Source organism: Aplysia californica, unplaced genomic scaffold (assembly GCF_000002075.1).
Source record: "Aplysia californica isolate F4 #8 unplaced genomic scaffold, AplCal3.0 scaffold00668, whole genome shotgun sequence".
NCBI classification, from domain to species: Eukaryota; Metazoa; Mollusca; class Gastropoda; order Aplysiida; family Aplysiidae; genus Aplysia; species Aplysia californica.
The window spans coordinates 86,375-100,108 of NW_004797938.1; the positions used below are offsets into that span (position 1 = coordinate 86,375).

Sequence of the window (13,734 nt, forward strand, 5' to 3'; positions counted from 1 at the left end):
AATAGATAGCATTTATACTGCTCAAATTCCCGCTCAACAACAAGCCCTATGCGATTTACAACCTCCTCTTGGTACTCATAAATGTTCCATTCTTTACTCACAAAACCACCCCAAGCTCACTCTATCTACTCCATTCTATACCCACAAATACTGTCCACTCAATGCCCACATGATTTATTCCTTTACTCAAACCATCATGGACCACACTATCCACTCTATTCTCACATGTTTTATTCCTTCCCTCCCACAATCAATTCAATATTCATATGATTCCACACAAACCACTCTGTACTAATGTCTTTTATTCCTTCACCCACACTATCTATTCTGTAACACCCCCCCCCAAAAAAACCCAAAAAAAACAACCCAACCCAATTCATTCTTTAATTCCATATTTTTTACTTTCTCTATACCCTAAAAAATTTCCCTCCTTTTATTCCACTCTTACAATGTATTCCTCTATCATACAACTTATCCTTTCTCTCCCCCCCCTCCCCTCTCCACTCCACTCACATGATCCACTCCATCAGCTCCACTGTGTCTGGGTCCCAAAACTCCTTCAACTCTTCCAGATCCTTCATCACTGGTGGCAGCAGCTGACGAGAAAACAGAAAAACAAGAAATTTTTAAAGTTAGTTTTAGTAGAGCTTTTCCGGCGTTCGCAAATGCATAGGTCAAATGAGCGCCAGAAGATTAAAGGTGTTACAAGGGAGTAACAAACATAAAAAAGAAGGAGGGGAGATAAAGACGATAGATGTTTGATAGGAAAGAAGGAGCAAACCACAGCAGAGCACCCGCCAACCACCCACAAATTTTTAAAAAGAAAGAAACTCATTGAGCGAGAAAGTTATCTTTGTGTGTCGGGACGCAGTGGAAACAGACGCTCCTCAATTTTTGGGCATAATATGGCGTTATTGGTATCGTCTTAAAGGTCGTTCATTTACCTTGATTTTGATGAAAAAGATATCCATTAATTTTTAATATAAGTCGAGATATTTGCGATTGAAGGTGGTGGGGTCGCCTGATATCAGAGGTTAAACTAGCGAGAAAATGGCCACCAAAGTTTGGTGACTTCCATAGCTTAAAAGAGTCCTTGGAAACTGTAAATTTAAATTTGTTGTGCTTTCAATCAAAGTTTTCCAAAAAAATCCACACACAAGAGTATTTTTGTATGAACATACAAGGTGTTGAGTCAAAAACCAAAAATTTGAAAAAATTTCCAAACTGGCAGAAAAATACCGATTTCTCGGATTTCATTATTTTGACAAGCGTCTGGTTTCACCGCGATGCCTCACATATATTTTTTTTCTTTTTCTATGAAAGTTACACTAATTTTTAAAAAATTTTTACGATCAAATTTGTGAGTACACACTATCACTATGATCTGGACTCAGAAAAAAAATGGAAACGATAGGCAGACGGGATCTCTGCCTTACTGGGGCAGGAAGCAACACAGGTTGGGAGAGAATATTCTCCCGTTTAATTGTTTTAGTAAGAGTATTACAACACTTGTGTAATGTCTCTTGTTTTGAAATGTAAAAATGAGAATGAACTAGATCTATGTAAAAAAAAAAAGAAAGAAAGAAAAAAATTAAATTAAATTAAATTAAATTTTTTTAAAATATTTTTTTTAAACACAAAAAAAACAATGAACTATGTTGCGCATGTTGCAATAACGATTCTTTGATATCACAATTATTTCCCCTTCCTACCACGTCTCATATTGTCTTGTTTAGAACATGCACGAGATATTGTAAAAGAAAAACAATAAATCAGTTTTCTGGCAGGTAGGCAAGCAAAGAGGTTGTGCTGGTTCACTTCTTTACAAGTTTTAATCTATTTATAATGTGAGGCAATGGGTAGCCGTCACAACTTGCAAGACAATTAGGTTAAATAAGTGCCAAAAATTAAAGGTGTTACAAGAGAGCAACAAACACAAAAAAGATGGAGGGAGGGGAGACAAAGAATAAGGACGAAAGATGTATCTGTTTGATCGGAAAGAAGGAGCAAACCACACCAGAGCACCCATCAACCGCCCAAGAATAATCTCCTCTTAATTTGAAATCAGCAGGATTGACCCCTAACAGTAGTTACTCGACGAGTCAAATCGGTCGCTTTTAAGGACAAGCGGGCTAACCCAGATTTCGGGGGTTTCCAGAAATCTTGACCTACACCAAAAGTGAGCATAGCCCTACCTATAAGAGAAGTTTGGTTTCATTCGAGTGTATATTTGTTTGGTCATAGAGAAAACTTTCGTTGTCTTTTAAATAAACTGAACAGGGATGCAAAAACTTTACCTTCGATTTTCTCAAAACAGCATTTTTCGGGATAGCCCCCCTTTGAGCTTAAAAGTGACCAAATAATTCCCGACATGCTATGATTATTCAATCTCAAGTGAATTTCTCATTGTCTTTTGGCTTCTAATTTTTCCTGAGAGACCGAGAGGAAGAATGTTTACATGTCCTTTAAACAATGCCGAAAAAAACCCAGGAATAGTGTTTTTTGTTTTAGTAGAGATTTTACGGTGCTCGCAACTGCATAAGGCTGTCCCTGTCGTTTTAAGCAAGAAAAGTTCTGAAATTAGGCAAATTGAGCCCAAAAATGTGAAATTATATGATTCTGTTAATTTTAACAAAGAATGATAAAGGAAAATAATCAGAAATTACCCAAAAAATGATCAAATTTTGCTAAATTATGCCGGGAGCATAAAACCACTGGGACAGAAAAGGTCATATGAGTGCAAAAAGAGAGTGTTACAGACAAAAGACAAAACTGTAGTCTAGCCACACACATCAATGCTTAAAGAACCCAGTACTCACAACAGCTGTCATGATCCCCAACACTGCGACCACCACCGCATTTCGGGCAACTGACACCTGAAACAAAAGGGGAAAAAAATCTTAGTTTTAGTTTTAGTAGAGGTTTTACTGTGCTCACAACTGCATAAGGTCATATGAGCGCCAGAAGATTAGAGGTGTTACAAGAGAGTAAAAAACATAAAAAAGAAGAAGGGGAGATAAGGATGATAGATGTTTGATAGGAAAGAAGAAGCAAACCACACTAGAGCACCCGTCAACCACCCATGGAGAAAAAAAAAAATCTATTATGATTTTTGGTGATGAAAGAAGGAAAGAAAGCCACCCAACATTAATCAGATATAAGAGCTCTGGCAAACTTACAGATACTCTAAAAACATTCCAGCCACTTATTTGTTTTGCTTTTTTTTGTATTAGTAGAATTTATTTTTTTTATAGTAGAGGGTTTTACTGCGCTCGCAACTGCATAAGGTCAAATGAGCGCCAAGGGGTGGGTGTCAACAGAGAAGTCTTTACAGGGAATCAGACTTAGACTGCTCACCACTAGTTTCAACAGCACAAGGTCTGCTTCGACTATCAAGGCACCCCAAAATAGCAGGTCACAAGAGAGTGACAAACATACAAAAGAAGTAGAGGAAAATGACAATAGTAAGGATCAGGAAAGAAAAAGCAGCAGTTCCCTGTTGTAGATCAGGCACAGTTATGAGCGTGACATGAATCAGCCCATTTACAATTCTACTATGCATGAACGAGATATGTCCCCCCTTTGGGAATGGCCTAAAGACACTTCAGTCAGTGGCACTGCCCCGGGGGGTTTTAGTAGAATTTTACAGCACTTGCAACACATTAGGTCTTATAAGTGCCAAAGATTAGAGGTGTTACTAGAAGGTAACAAACACAAAACAGAAGGAGGAGCAACAAAGACGATAGATGTTTGATAGGAAAGAAAGAGCAAACCACATCAGAGCACCCGCCAACCACCTACCCAGTCAAATGAGACAGAACAACTAATTGAGACTCAGTAAACATAACATAAGTAAAAGCCTGTGTAGGCAAAGAGTTTGAGAAAAGAGAAGCATAGACACACAATAATAGGCCATTTAGAGCACGGAAAAAGCATGTTAGTTAGTTTTAGTAGGAAAGAAGATGAAAACCACACCAGAGCACCTGCCAACCACCCACGGAAAATGCAAGACAGAAACATCAGAATCAACAACACCACCACCACCACCACTAACAACAACACCACCATCACCAACCAAACAAAAAAAAAACCCTCCACCAACAAAATAACCATCACCACCACCACAGTCACCAACAACAACACCATCAGCAGCAAAAACAGCAGCACACCGAATCAACAATATCACCAGAACTAAACAAAAAAACCCCCACCAACAACATCCTCTGCAAACAACAACACTACCAGTAGTGCCCTCCAACACATGCTCCAATAACAACACCACCACCAACAACAACAGCAACACCATCATCATAAGAAAACCCCCCCCCGAAAACCCCCACCATCAACATCAACTTCGGCAAACAACAACGACAACACCACCACCACCAAAACCACCGACATACGTACTAGTGGTGGGCAAAATCCAGATAACCTATCCGTATAACAGGATAATTCTCAATGAAATGCCATCCGAATTCAGACTCTTATCTCTCTTTCCTAATCTGTTTGCTGAAGTGGGTGCACCCATTTTTTAAAAGAAGTTCTTGCCCGTTTGTCAAAGTTGTTCTAACCCATTTGCCGAAGCCGTTCATAGCACATTTGCCGAGGAAGTGTACTATCAATAATATTATCCGGATTTTGAAAAAGCGACAAATTGCCCAGCCCTAATACGTACCTTGAAACTGTCCTGTATGTTACAGAGTCGGAGCAGCCTGGCCCACACGGCCTGATCAGCGAGGCCGACCGCGGCAAGGACACAGACGTACGGCGTCCACAGATACTTCATCCGCTCCGTCATGATGGCCAGGGCCAGGAAAAATATGCTCTGGACTGCGGAGATGTTTGCTTGTTTTAGTAGAGGTTTCGGTAGATGTTTTAGTAGAGGTTTTACGGCGCTCGCAACAACATAAGGTCATATGACCTCATTAGAGGTGTTACAAGAGAGTAACAAACTTAAAAAAGAAGGAGGGCGGATAAAGACGATAGATGTTTGATAGCAAAGAAAAAGCAAACCACACCAGAGCACCCACCAACCACCCACTTTTTTTTTCTTTTTAGAGCCCGGCTGGAATAACAACATAAGTGACCCAGAGATACTTCATCCACTCCATCATGACCGCCAGGGACAGGAAAAATATGCTCAGGACTGCGGTGATGTGGAGAAGAAAGTGGGGAAGGTTGGTTTTAAAAGCCTAGCCAGGTATAACAACATAAGTGACACACAGAGAGAGGACCTGTCAGGACGGCCAGGGCCAAGAAAAATATGCTATGGACTGCAGTGATGTGGAGAATGTGAGGAAGATTATTTTTAAAAGCCCAGCTGGATTGATAACAAAAGTGACCCAGAGGGAAAGAAAATAAGCATTTTAGTAGGGTCCTTTTTTTAGTTTTAGTAAGAGTTTTACGGAATTTACAACACAATAAGGTTATATAAGTGCCGAATATTAGAGGTGTTACAAGAGAGTAACAAACATAAAAAAGAAGGAGGGGAGATAAAGACGATAGGTGTTCGATAGGAAAGAAGAAGCAAACCACACCAGAGCACCCGCCAACCATCTACTTTTTTTTTCTTTTTAGAGCCCAGCTGGAATAACAACATAAGTGACCCAGAGATACTTCATCCGCTCCATCATGACGGCCAGGGACAGGAAAAATACGCTCTTGACTGCGGTGATGTGGAGAAGAATGTGGGGGAGGTTGTTTTTTTTAAGCCTAGCGAGGAATAACAACATAAGTGACCCAGAGGGAAAGAAAAGAAGTAGGGTCTACCACTGTTGTGCTCTTCTTACTACCCACTAGGCCATGTAAGGACAGCCACATTCATTGTTGCCCGATATCACAGGAAGAAATCCTAACATTCACACATACATTGTGTTTACTATATTCGGACCTGTACATCTTCAGAGAAATATTCTCCTCTGCGGATGTGATGTATTGGTCATTGTCAGACATTGACCGAAGAGCTGTTATTACTACAGACTTCAACATGAGTTAAGGACCACCTTGACAGACAGCCCTGATTTTTTAAAGATCCGAAAAAAAGACAGCAAGGATTGTTTCAAAATGTTTTGCTCTGAAAGTGTCAATGGGTTACCAAAGTGTACTGCAAAACTTCCTAAAAGGCCAAAACCACCACGTGCAGCATGGAAATCCTTGGGCAATGTTAGCCACATTTGCAGTTTTTTATCGACTTGTGTGTGACACCACAGACATTCCTCGGTTAAAATTTCTGGTGCATGTCATAAACAGACGTGCGGTCTCGAACTGTGCTCACTTTGGGGGCAATATAATCCGCCATTTGTGCAAAATTCAGTATCGCATCAACATACCACCATGACAAAAACTGAGAGACTTTGATCGAGCCAGAGCTATGGCATGGCTGCAGAATGGAGTTGGAGCCCGAGAAGTTGCCAGAAGGCTTGCAGTGTCACACTCAGTCATTGTCCGCCTGAGGCAGCGCCATAAAGCCACTGGATCAGTCCAAGAACGCCCACGAGCAGGTCGACCCAATAAAACCACTCAGAGTGTTTGCAAGTGGTCCTTAACTTATGTAGAAGTCTGTATCATTACATCCTGTGTCCAGTAGTCGTGACAAAGACAGTTACCTGTGTGGAACAGCAGTGCCGAGCGAGAGTTGTTGTGTGATAGGTCACTCAGGTCAGGTGGCTTCTCGGCTCTGTCGCCACTGGACGGAGGAACTCTGGATAAAGGAAACAATAGCAAAAACTGACCTGCTTATGATGAATGAAATACTATTTTAGTTGAGTTTTAGTAAGCGTGTTTATGGCACTTGCAACACATTAGGTCATATAAGTGTAGAAGACTAGAGCTGTTAAAAGAGAGTAACAAACACAAAAAAGAAGTAAAGATAAGAACCATAGATGTTTGATAATAAAGAAGAAGCAAACCACACCAAAGCACCTGCCAACCATCCACTGCTATTTTAGGGGTGTGAATTGTTCATGTGTGTATGGGTGTGTGAGTGTGTGTGTGTGTGTGTGTAAATGACCATTATAGAGACAATGTGCTTCTCTTTGTTCAAAAACATCCATCTTTTAGAACTTTCTCTCACACAGATACTCACACACACATACACACACACGCACACACACACACACACACGCACACACACACGCACACACACACGTGTGTGTGTACGTGTGTGTGTGTGTGTATGTGTGTGTGTGTGTGTGCGTGTGTGTGTATGTGTGTGTGAGTATCTGTGTGTGTGTGTGTGCGTGTGTGTGTGTGTGTGTGTGTGTGCGTGTGTGTGTATGTGTGTGTGAGTATCTGTGTGAGAGAAAGTTCTAAAAGATGGATGTTTTTAAACAAAGAGAAGCACATTGTCTCTATAATGGTCATTTAGCCCATGATAAAAAGACAGACACACACAGACAACAGCAGGAAAGGAAAGAAGTCGTACTTACATATATGGCCCCCTCCAACCACTTGCACAACCGGATACAAACATGTATGTGCATGCCAGTGTTTTTTATCCACTAAAACCCTTTTTATCTGTATAAGTCAATTGATCCCCCCCCCTGGATCAACCTTTCCCCAATTTGGTTTGGAGGATTGTTCACACTCAATCACACAAGCAGTAAGTTCATCAAATATGAATATGAAACATACAAATGGTCGCTTTTAAGCACAAGAAGGCTATCCCGAAAAATGCTGTTTTGAGAAAATCGAAGGTAAAGTTTTTGCCCCTTATTCAGTTTCTTTAAAAGACAAGGAGAGTTTTCTCTATAATCAAACAGATGTACACACCAGTGAGACAAAACTTCTCTTATAGGTAGGGCAATACTGGCAATACCCACTTTTGGTGTAGGTCAAGATTTCTAGAAACCCCCGAAATCTGGGTTAGCCCACTTGTCCTTAAAAACGACCAAATATGAATATGAAACATACAAATATGCTTTCAGTATACAAAGAATTCTATGAGTGTACAAATCTAACACTCCAGTGACAACGCCGCTTACCTCCACCGTTTGAACACGGTATAAACGAGGTATCCAAACATGCCTACATGGGAAGCCACGTAGAACGGCAGCACAAAATTGCTCATGAGCCGCTCAAAGATGTCGGTCCCCATAAACTGGAAGATGCCGAGACATAGGTAGAGCTGGGAGTCAAAGTCTCTGAAAGGACAAAAAGAATTGCGCTGAAAATTGGCGTTAAGATACTTGTTTACTTGTTTACTTGTGTGAAGGACCGACATCACTGCACAAGGGGCATTCCCATAAGCGCTCCGTCCCCTGAAGAAGCATCTCTCGAAGTGTGTAGATGCTGACGGTTCCAAACAATGGTTGATTCCATAGCCTTCTGCTCCTCCCACTAAGATTCGAGAGATGAACACATCTATTATTGTCTGTTTCAAGCATTCTTCTTTTCCTCTCGCTATTATTATTATTTTTTATTACGACTTTTTCATAATTGTACGTCATTCTCATAAATATCCTCATTATGACTACTTCTATCATTGTACATGGATCCTGAAGTTATTCCCTTCCTCTAAGCTTCATTGCTATTTGAAAAGATAAGTTATTTATCCCATTCCGTTGAAAATATAATTTGAACTGCACGCGTTTTGTCAAGAACCTTTGATCACTTTTATTATATTGTTCTCCCTACATATGAACCATTCTTTTTGTAAAGAACATCTAAAAAAGTGTAGTATTATTATTGTCATTCACGACTTCAATCAAAAATCCTCAGTCTGTAGTCTACGATAAAACACTCCCTCAAAGGACACACAACATCACAGTACACTCTCGGTGAACAACAACCTTCCTTTGTTATTTTTAGAAAAGAGTCTTACGGCACTTGCAACACAATAGGGTTATATAAGAGCTGAAGAATAGATGTGTTACAAGCGAGTAACATACACGCAACAAAAAAAGGGTGGGTGGTTGGCGGGTGCCCGGTGTGGTTTGCTCCTTCTTTCCTATCAAACATCTATCGTCCTAATCTCCCCTTCTTCTTTTTTAAGTTTGTTACTCTCTTGTGACACTTCTAATCTTCTGGGCTCATATGACCTTATGCAGTTGTGAGCGCCGAAAAAACTCTACTAAAACTAAACTAAAAGCACAAAAAAGAAGGAGAGATAAAGATGATAGATGTTTGATAGGAAAGAAGGAGCAGACCACACCAGAGCACCCGCCAGCCACCCACATTCACGACAAGTGTTGGTAAAATTTTATGGTAACTGAACCACAAAAAAGGTCATTATAAGAGCTGAAGATAAAATGTGTTACTAGAGAGTAAAAGATACCAGAGAGTAACAGACAAAGAAAATGAAGGAGGAGAGATGAGGACAATTGCTCGCTTTTAAAGACAAGCGGGCTAACCCAGATTGGAGGGTTTCCAGAAATCTTGACTTTCACCAAAAATGGACATTGTTCTACCTATAGAAGAAGTTTGGTTTCACTGGTGTGTATGTTTGTTTGGTTATAGAGAAAACTCTCCTTGTCTTTTAAAAAAACTGAACAAGGGGCAAAAACCTTACCTTCGATTTTCTCAAAACAGCATTTTTTGGGATAGTATCTTTGTGCTTAAAAGCGACCATTTAGATGTTGGACAGGAAAGAACGAGCAGACCAACATAGAGCACCCACCAACCACGGACACTGACACATTCCTTTTCAGTATCTCATTCTCTGAGGAGACATGGAGTAAAGCAGACTATTAGAAGCATCCATTCACATTATATTTTTAGATTTAGTTTTAGTAGAGGTTTTACGGCGCTCGCAACTGCATAAGGTCATAGAAGTGCCAGAAGATTAGAGGTGTTACAAGAGAGTAACAAACATAAAAAAGAAGAAGGGGAGACAAGGACGATAGATGTTTGATATAGGAAAGAAGAAGCAAACCACACCAGAGCACCGGCCAACCACTCACACATTATATTTAGTCTCCGTCCATCAAAAAATAAAAAGGATAAAGGCCAAACAGACGCTGCTGTCCTCTAAACACCCACCTTTTATCTCCAACACCAAATTTGTTTTGAAGAAATTTGAATATGTGCTCATCAGAATCCACTTGCAACAAAGCCTGGAGAAAAAAGTAAAATTTCAAAGTATTATCTGCAACAACAAAAAAATGCTTCTCCACTCTTAAAGTAAAAAGTATAGCATTCTCTCCATGTGCAAATTTAAGGGAAGATCAGATAAATTTTTCTTGGCGGTACAAGAAGGGTAAAAACACATGAAGACATACATAGAATTTATATTATATATTATTATTTTCCTAAAAATTCAACATGAAGAGAATAAAGCTGACAATAACACACATATCACACTGATGTAGGATGGGAAGAATTTTAAAGTCCAGGCTTCTTTTTGGTTTTTTGTAGAGGTTTTACGGCGCTCGCAACTGCATAAGGTCTATGAGCGTCAAGGGGTGGATGTCAACAGAGAAGTCTTTACAGGGAATTGGGCTTACTCTACTCACCTCTCTAGCTTCAACAGCATAAAGTCTGTTTAAATTTTCAAGGCACCCTGGAAACAGTGGGTCACAAGAGTGTGACAAACATACAAAAGAAGTAGAGGAAATGATGATAGTAAGGATTAGGAAAGAAAAAACAGCAGTTCCCTGTTGTAGTTCAGGCACAGTTATGAGCACGACATTGTTGAATCAGCACATTTACAATTCTGCTAATGAGAAAAGTCCCCCCTTTGGGGATGGCCTAAAGACACTTCAGTCAGTGGCAATACCCCAGGGGGGACCAGCCTGCTTGTATACATAACTGTAAAACAAACATTAGATACTAGAGTACACTCTCTCATGAGAGAAAGAAAGAAAAGTAAAAATGAAGCAAACTTTAAGTTTGAAAACTACACAAAGACAGTAAAAAAGGAAATAGGAAATCCATTTAACAACTGAGAAACATGGGTTGGGATCTTAAAAATATATACTACATTTGAGTAGGCTACCATTTTCCAAAAGCTCAACGAAATATCAAAATGAAATGCTGAAAGCTAAATCTACAGAAACTACACAGCTAGATCCACCCCACCCCCCCCCCCCCACCCAGGCATCCAATCCAACCACAGCTGAGAAAGTTTTATGTCCAAATAGGCCAAACTGGTATGGATGATCAAGGATATCTTAGAGAAATCTCAATTTGGGATAAAAAGAAATCAAAGTGCAAGCAAAACAAAGGTAGCACTAGGTGTGTGTTTCCCGACCTTTGCTCCTGTGACCTTTCCTTTATCACAGAGCTCACAGAGCTCACCAATCAAGGACAAGAACTTACCAGTGATTTAGTAAGGTTTTACAGCGTTCGCAACTGCATTAGGTCATATGAGAAATCCAAACGGGGAATCAGGCTTACTCTGCTCACCTCTCTAGCCTCAACAGCACAAAGTCCGCTTCGACTATCAAGGCATCCCGGAAATAACAGTTCACAAGGAAGTAACAAACATACAACAGAAATAGAGGAAAAATGACGATAGTAAGGATGAGGAAAGAAAAAGCAGCAGTTCCCCCTGTGTTGTTCCCGCTCAGTTTGAGCATGACATTGATAAATCAGCCTATTTACAATTCTACTGTGCATAAGAACATGTTAATATCCCCCCTTTGGGAATGGCCTAAAGACAACTTCAGTCAGCAGCACTGCCTTGGGGGGGGGGGGGTTAAGAACATATAAATATCCCCCCCCCCCCTTCGGGAATGGCATAAAGACACTTCAGTCAGTGAGTTTACCTTTATCACAGAGCTCAACAACACCATAACAACCAGCGCCAGGACGGAAAAAGCCGCCACTCGGAAGATGTGCTTGAACACCGACATCGGCCTAGGGTTGTCCCCCTGCAAGAACAAAGGACAAACAAAATGTAGGAGAATGAACGGTCTGGCAGCTAGGCTGTTGGGCTCACAACCAAAAGGTTGTGGGTTGGAATCTCATCAGGGGCCTGACGTTGTGTCCTTGAGAAAGGTACTTCACACAAATTGTCCTCCCTTCACCCAAGTGGGAAAGGGTAGGTCTACCCAGCTATAGACAGTGAAAGATTTTGTCAGTTTTCTAGTGTTTGAGGGCTTAATCGGATGATTGCACTGTATGCTTCCCGTGAAGCTGAGAATGTTTCTGAGTGGTCTAGGGTCTACTGGGATAACAATAGTTGTAAAGCGCATTATTATTCTCATCATCACTATCATCATTATTATTACTATTATTATCACCATCACTATCATCACTAGCATCATTATTATTACTATTATTATCACCATCATTATCATCATTATCATTATTATTACTATTATTATCACCATCATTATCATCATTATTATCATTATTATTACTATTATTATCAACATCATTATCATCATTATTATCATTATTACTACTATTATTATTACCATTATCATCACCTCATTATCATCACTATTATCATTATTATTACTATTATTACCTTACCATTATTATCAACATCATTATCATCTCTATTATCATTATTATTACTATTATTATCATCATTATTATTCTGATTCTTACTATTCACTCACAACTAGTAAGATCATGGCCAAAAAGGCGAAGTTGAAGGAGACGGCCAGAGATCCCAGCAGCATCTTGTTGCCGAACTGCAGGAGACAGACGGTGAACAGGGACAGCTGCTGGCACACCACCACGCTACGTACCTGGGGATACACGCACGATACACGTGCTCTCTCTCATCATTCTTGTCTCTCTGTCAGTTTTTCTCCCCTCTCTCACTGTCAGTTCTTCTTCCCTCTCTCTCTCTCTCTAAATAAGCTTTCTCTCTCTCTCTCTCTCTCTCTCTCTCTCTCTCTCTCTCTTCTCAACTACCTCTAACTGCAGCCTACCTCTTCTCTTGCCCTCTCCTCCTCATGCCTCTCTCAATCCCGCACTCCACCCTCCACCATTCCTCCCTTCAACCACTCCTTCCTCCTCCCTCCTCCACTCCTACCTCCTCCATTCCTCCCTCCACCACTCCTCCCTCCTCCTTTCCTCCCTCCACCACTCCTACCTCCTCCCTTCTCAATTCCTTCCTCCCTTCCACCTCGTCCCTCCACCACTCCTACCTCCTCCACTCCTCCCTCCACCACTCCTACCTCCTCTCTTCCACTACTCCTTCATTCCTCCCTCCACCACTCCTACCTCCTCTCTTCCACTACTCCTCCATTCCTCCCTCCACCACTCCTACCTCCTCCCTCCTCCCTTCCACCATTCCTATCTCGTACCTCCTCCCTTCAACCACTTCTACCTCCTCCCTCCCGCCTTCCACTACTCCTCCCTCCTCCATTCCTCCCTCCACCACTCCTACCTCATCCCTCCTCCATTCCTCCCTCCATCACTCCTACCTCCTCCCTTCCTCCCTCTACCACTCCTTCCTCATCCTACCTCCCTCCTCCCTCCACCACTCCTACCTCCACCACTCCAACCTCCCTCCTCCCTCCACCACTCCTACCTCCCTCCTACCTCCACTACTCCTACTTTCTCCCTCCCCACTCCTCCCTCCTCCCTCGCCCACTCACCTTGCCAGAAGGCACCAGCCCCAGGACCCACACGCCAAAGAGGGCAAACCCCTGCAGCATCATGATGAACTGGTTGAACTGCCAGAACAGGCAGAAGAACAGCGTGCTCAACAACACGGCCACCTGACTCGCTCGCTGGGGAACACACACACACAACTTGTGCTTTAAACAAAGGAGGCAGTGATGCACAATAAATGTGTGTGTGTGTGAGTGAGAGAGAGAGAGAGAGAGAGAGAGA

The 13,734-nt window shown here is 41.4% G+C and overlaps 1 protein-coding gene and 1 long non-coding RNA gene across 2 annotated transcripts in view; one reads left to right on the forward strand and one right to left on the reverse strand.

Moving 5' to 3' along the window:
• The window catches only part of LOC118478555, a 9,490-nt gene extending 3,521 nt beyond the window's left edge, over positions 1-5,969 (forward strand). Inside the window, exons 2-3 of the long non-coding RNA XR_004859122.1 lie at positions 5,059-5,177; positions 5,578-5,969. This is a non-coding gene — a long non-coding RNA (uncharacterized LOC118478555). The remainder of the gene's footprint in view (positions 1-5,058; positions 5,178-5,577) is intronic.
• Positions 1-13,734, reverse strand: part of LOC101861843 (probable C-mannosyltransferase DPY19L3) — a 37,580-nt gene that overhangs the window by 8,789 nt on the left and 15,057 nt on the right. The window contains exons 7-15 of the mRNA XM_035972371.1: positions 13,497-13,631; positions 12,507-12,638; positions 11,706-11,810; positions 9,979-10,052; positions 7,983-8,141; positions 6,606-6,700; positions 4,676-4,830; positions 2,820-2,876; positions 516-596 (exon numbers count right to left, since the gene is read on the reverse strand). Coding sequence (XP_035828264.1) covers positions 516-596; positions 2,820-2,876; positions 4,676-4,830; positions 6,606-6,700; positions 7,983-8,141; positions 9,979-10,052; positions 11,706-11,810; positions 12,507-12,638; positions 13,497-13,631 — 993 coding nt within the window. The remainder of the gene's footprint in view (positions 1-515; positions 597-2,819; positions 2,877-4,675; positions 4,831-6,605; positions 6,701-7,982; positions 8,142-9,978; positions 10,053-11,705; positions 11,811-12,506; positions 12,639-13,496; positions 13,632-13,734) is intronic.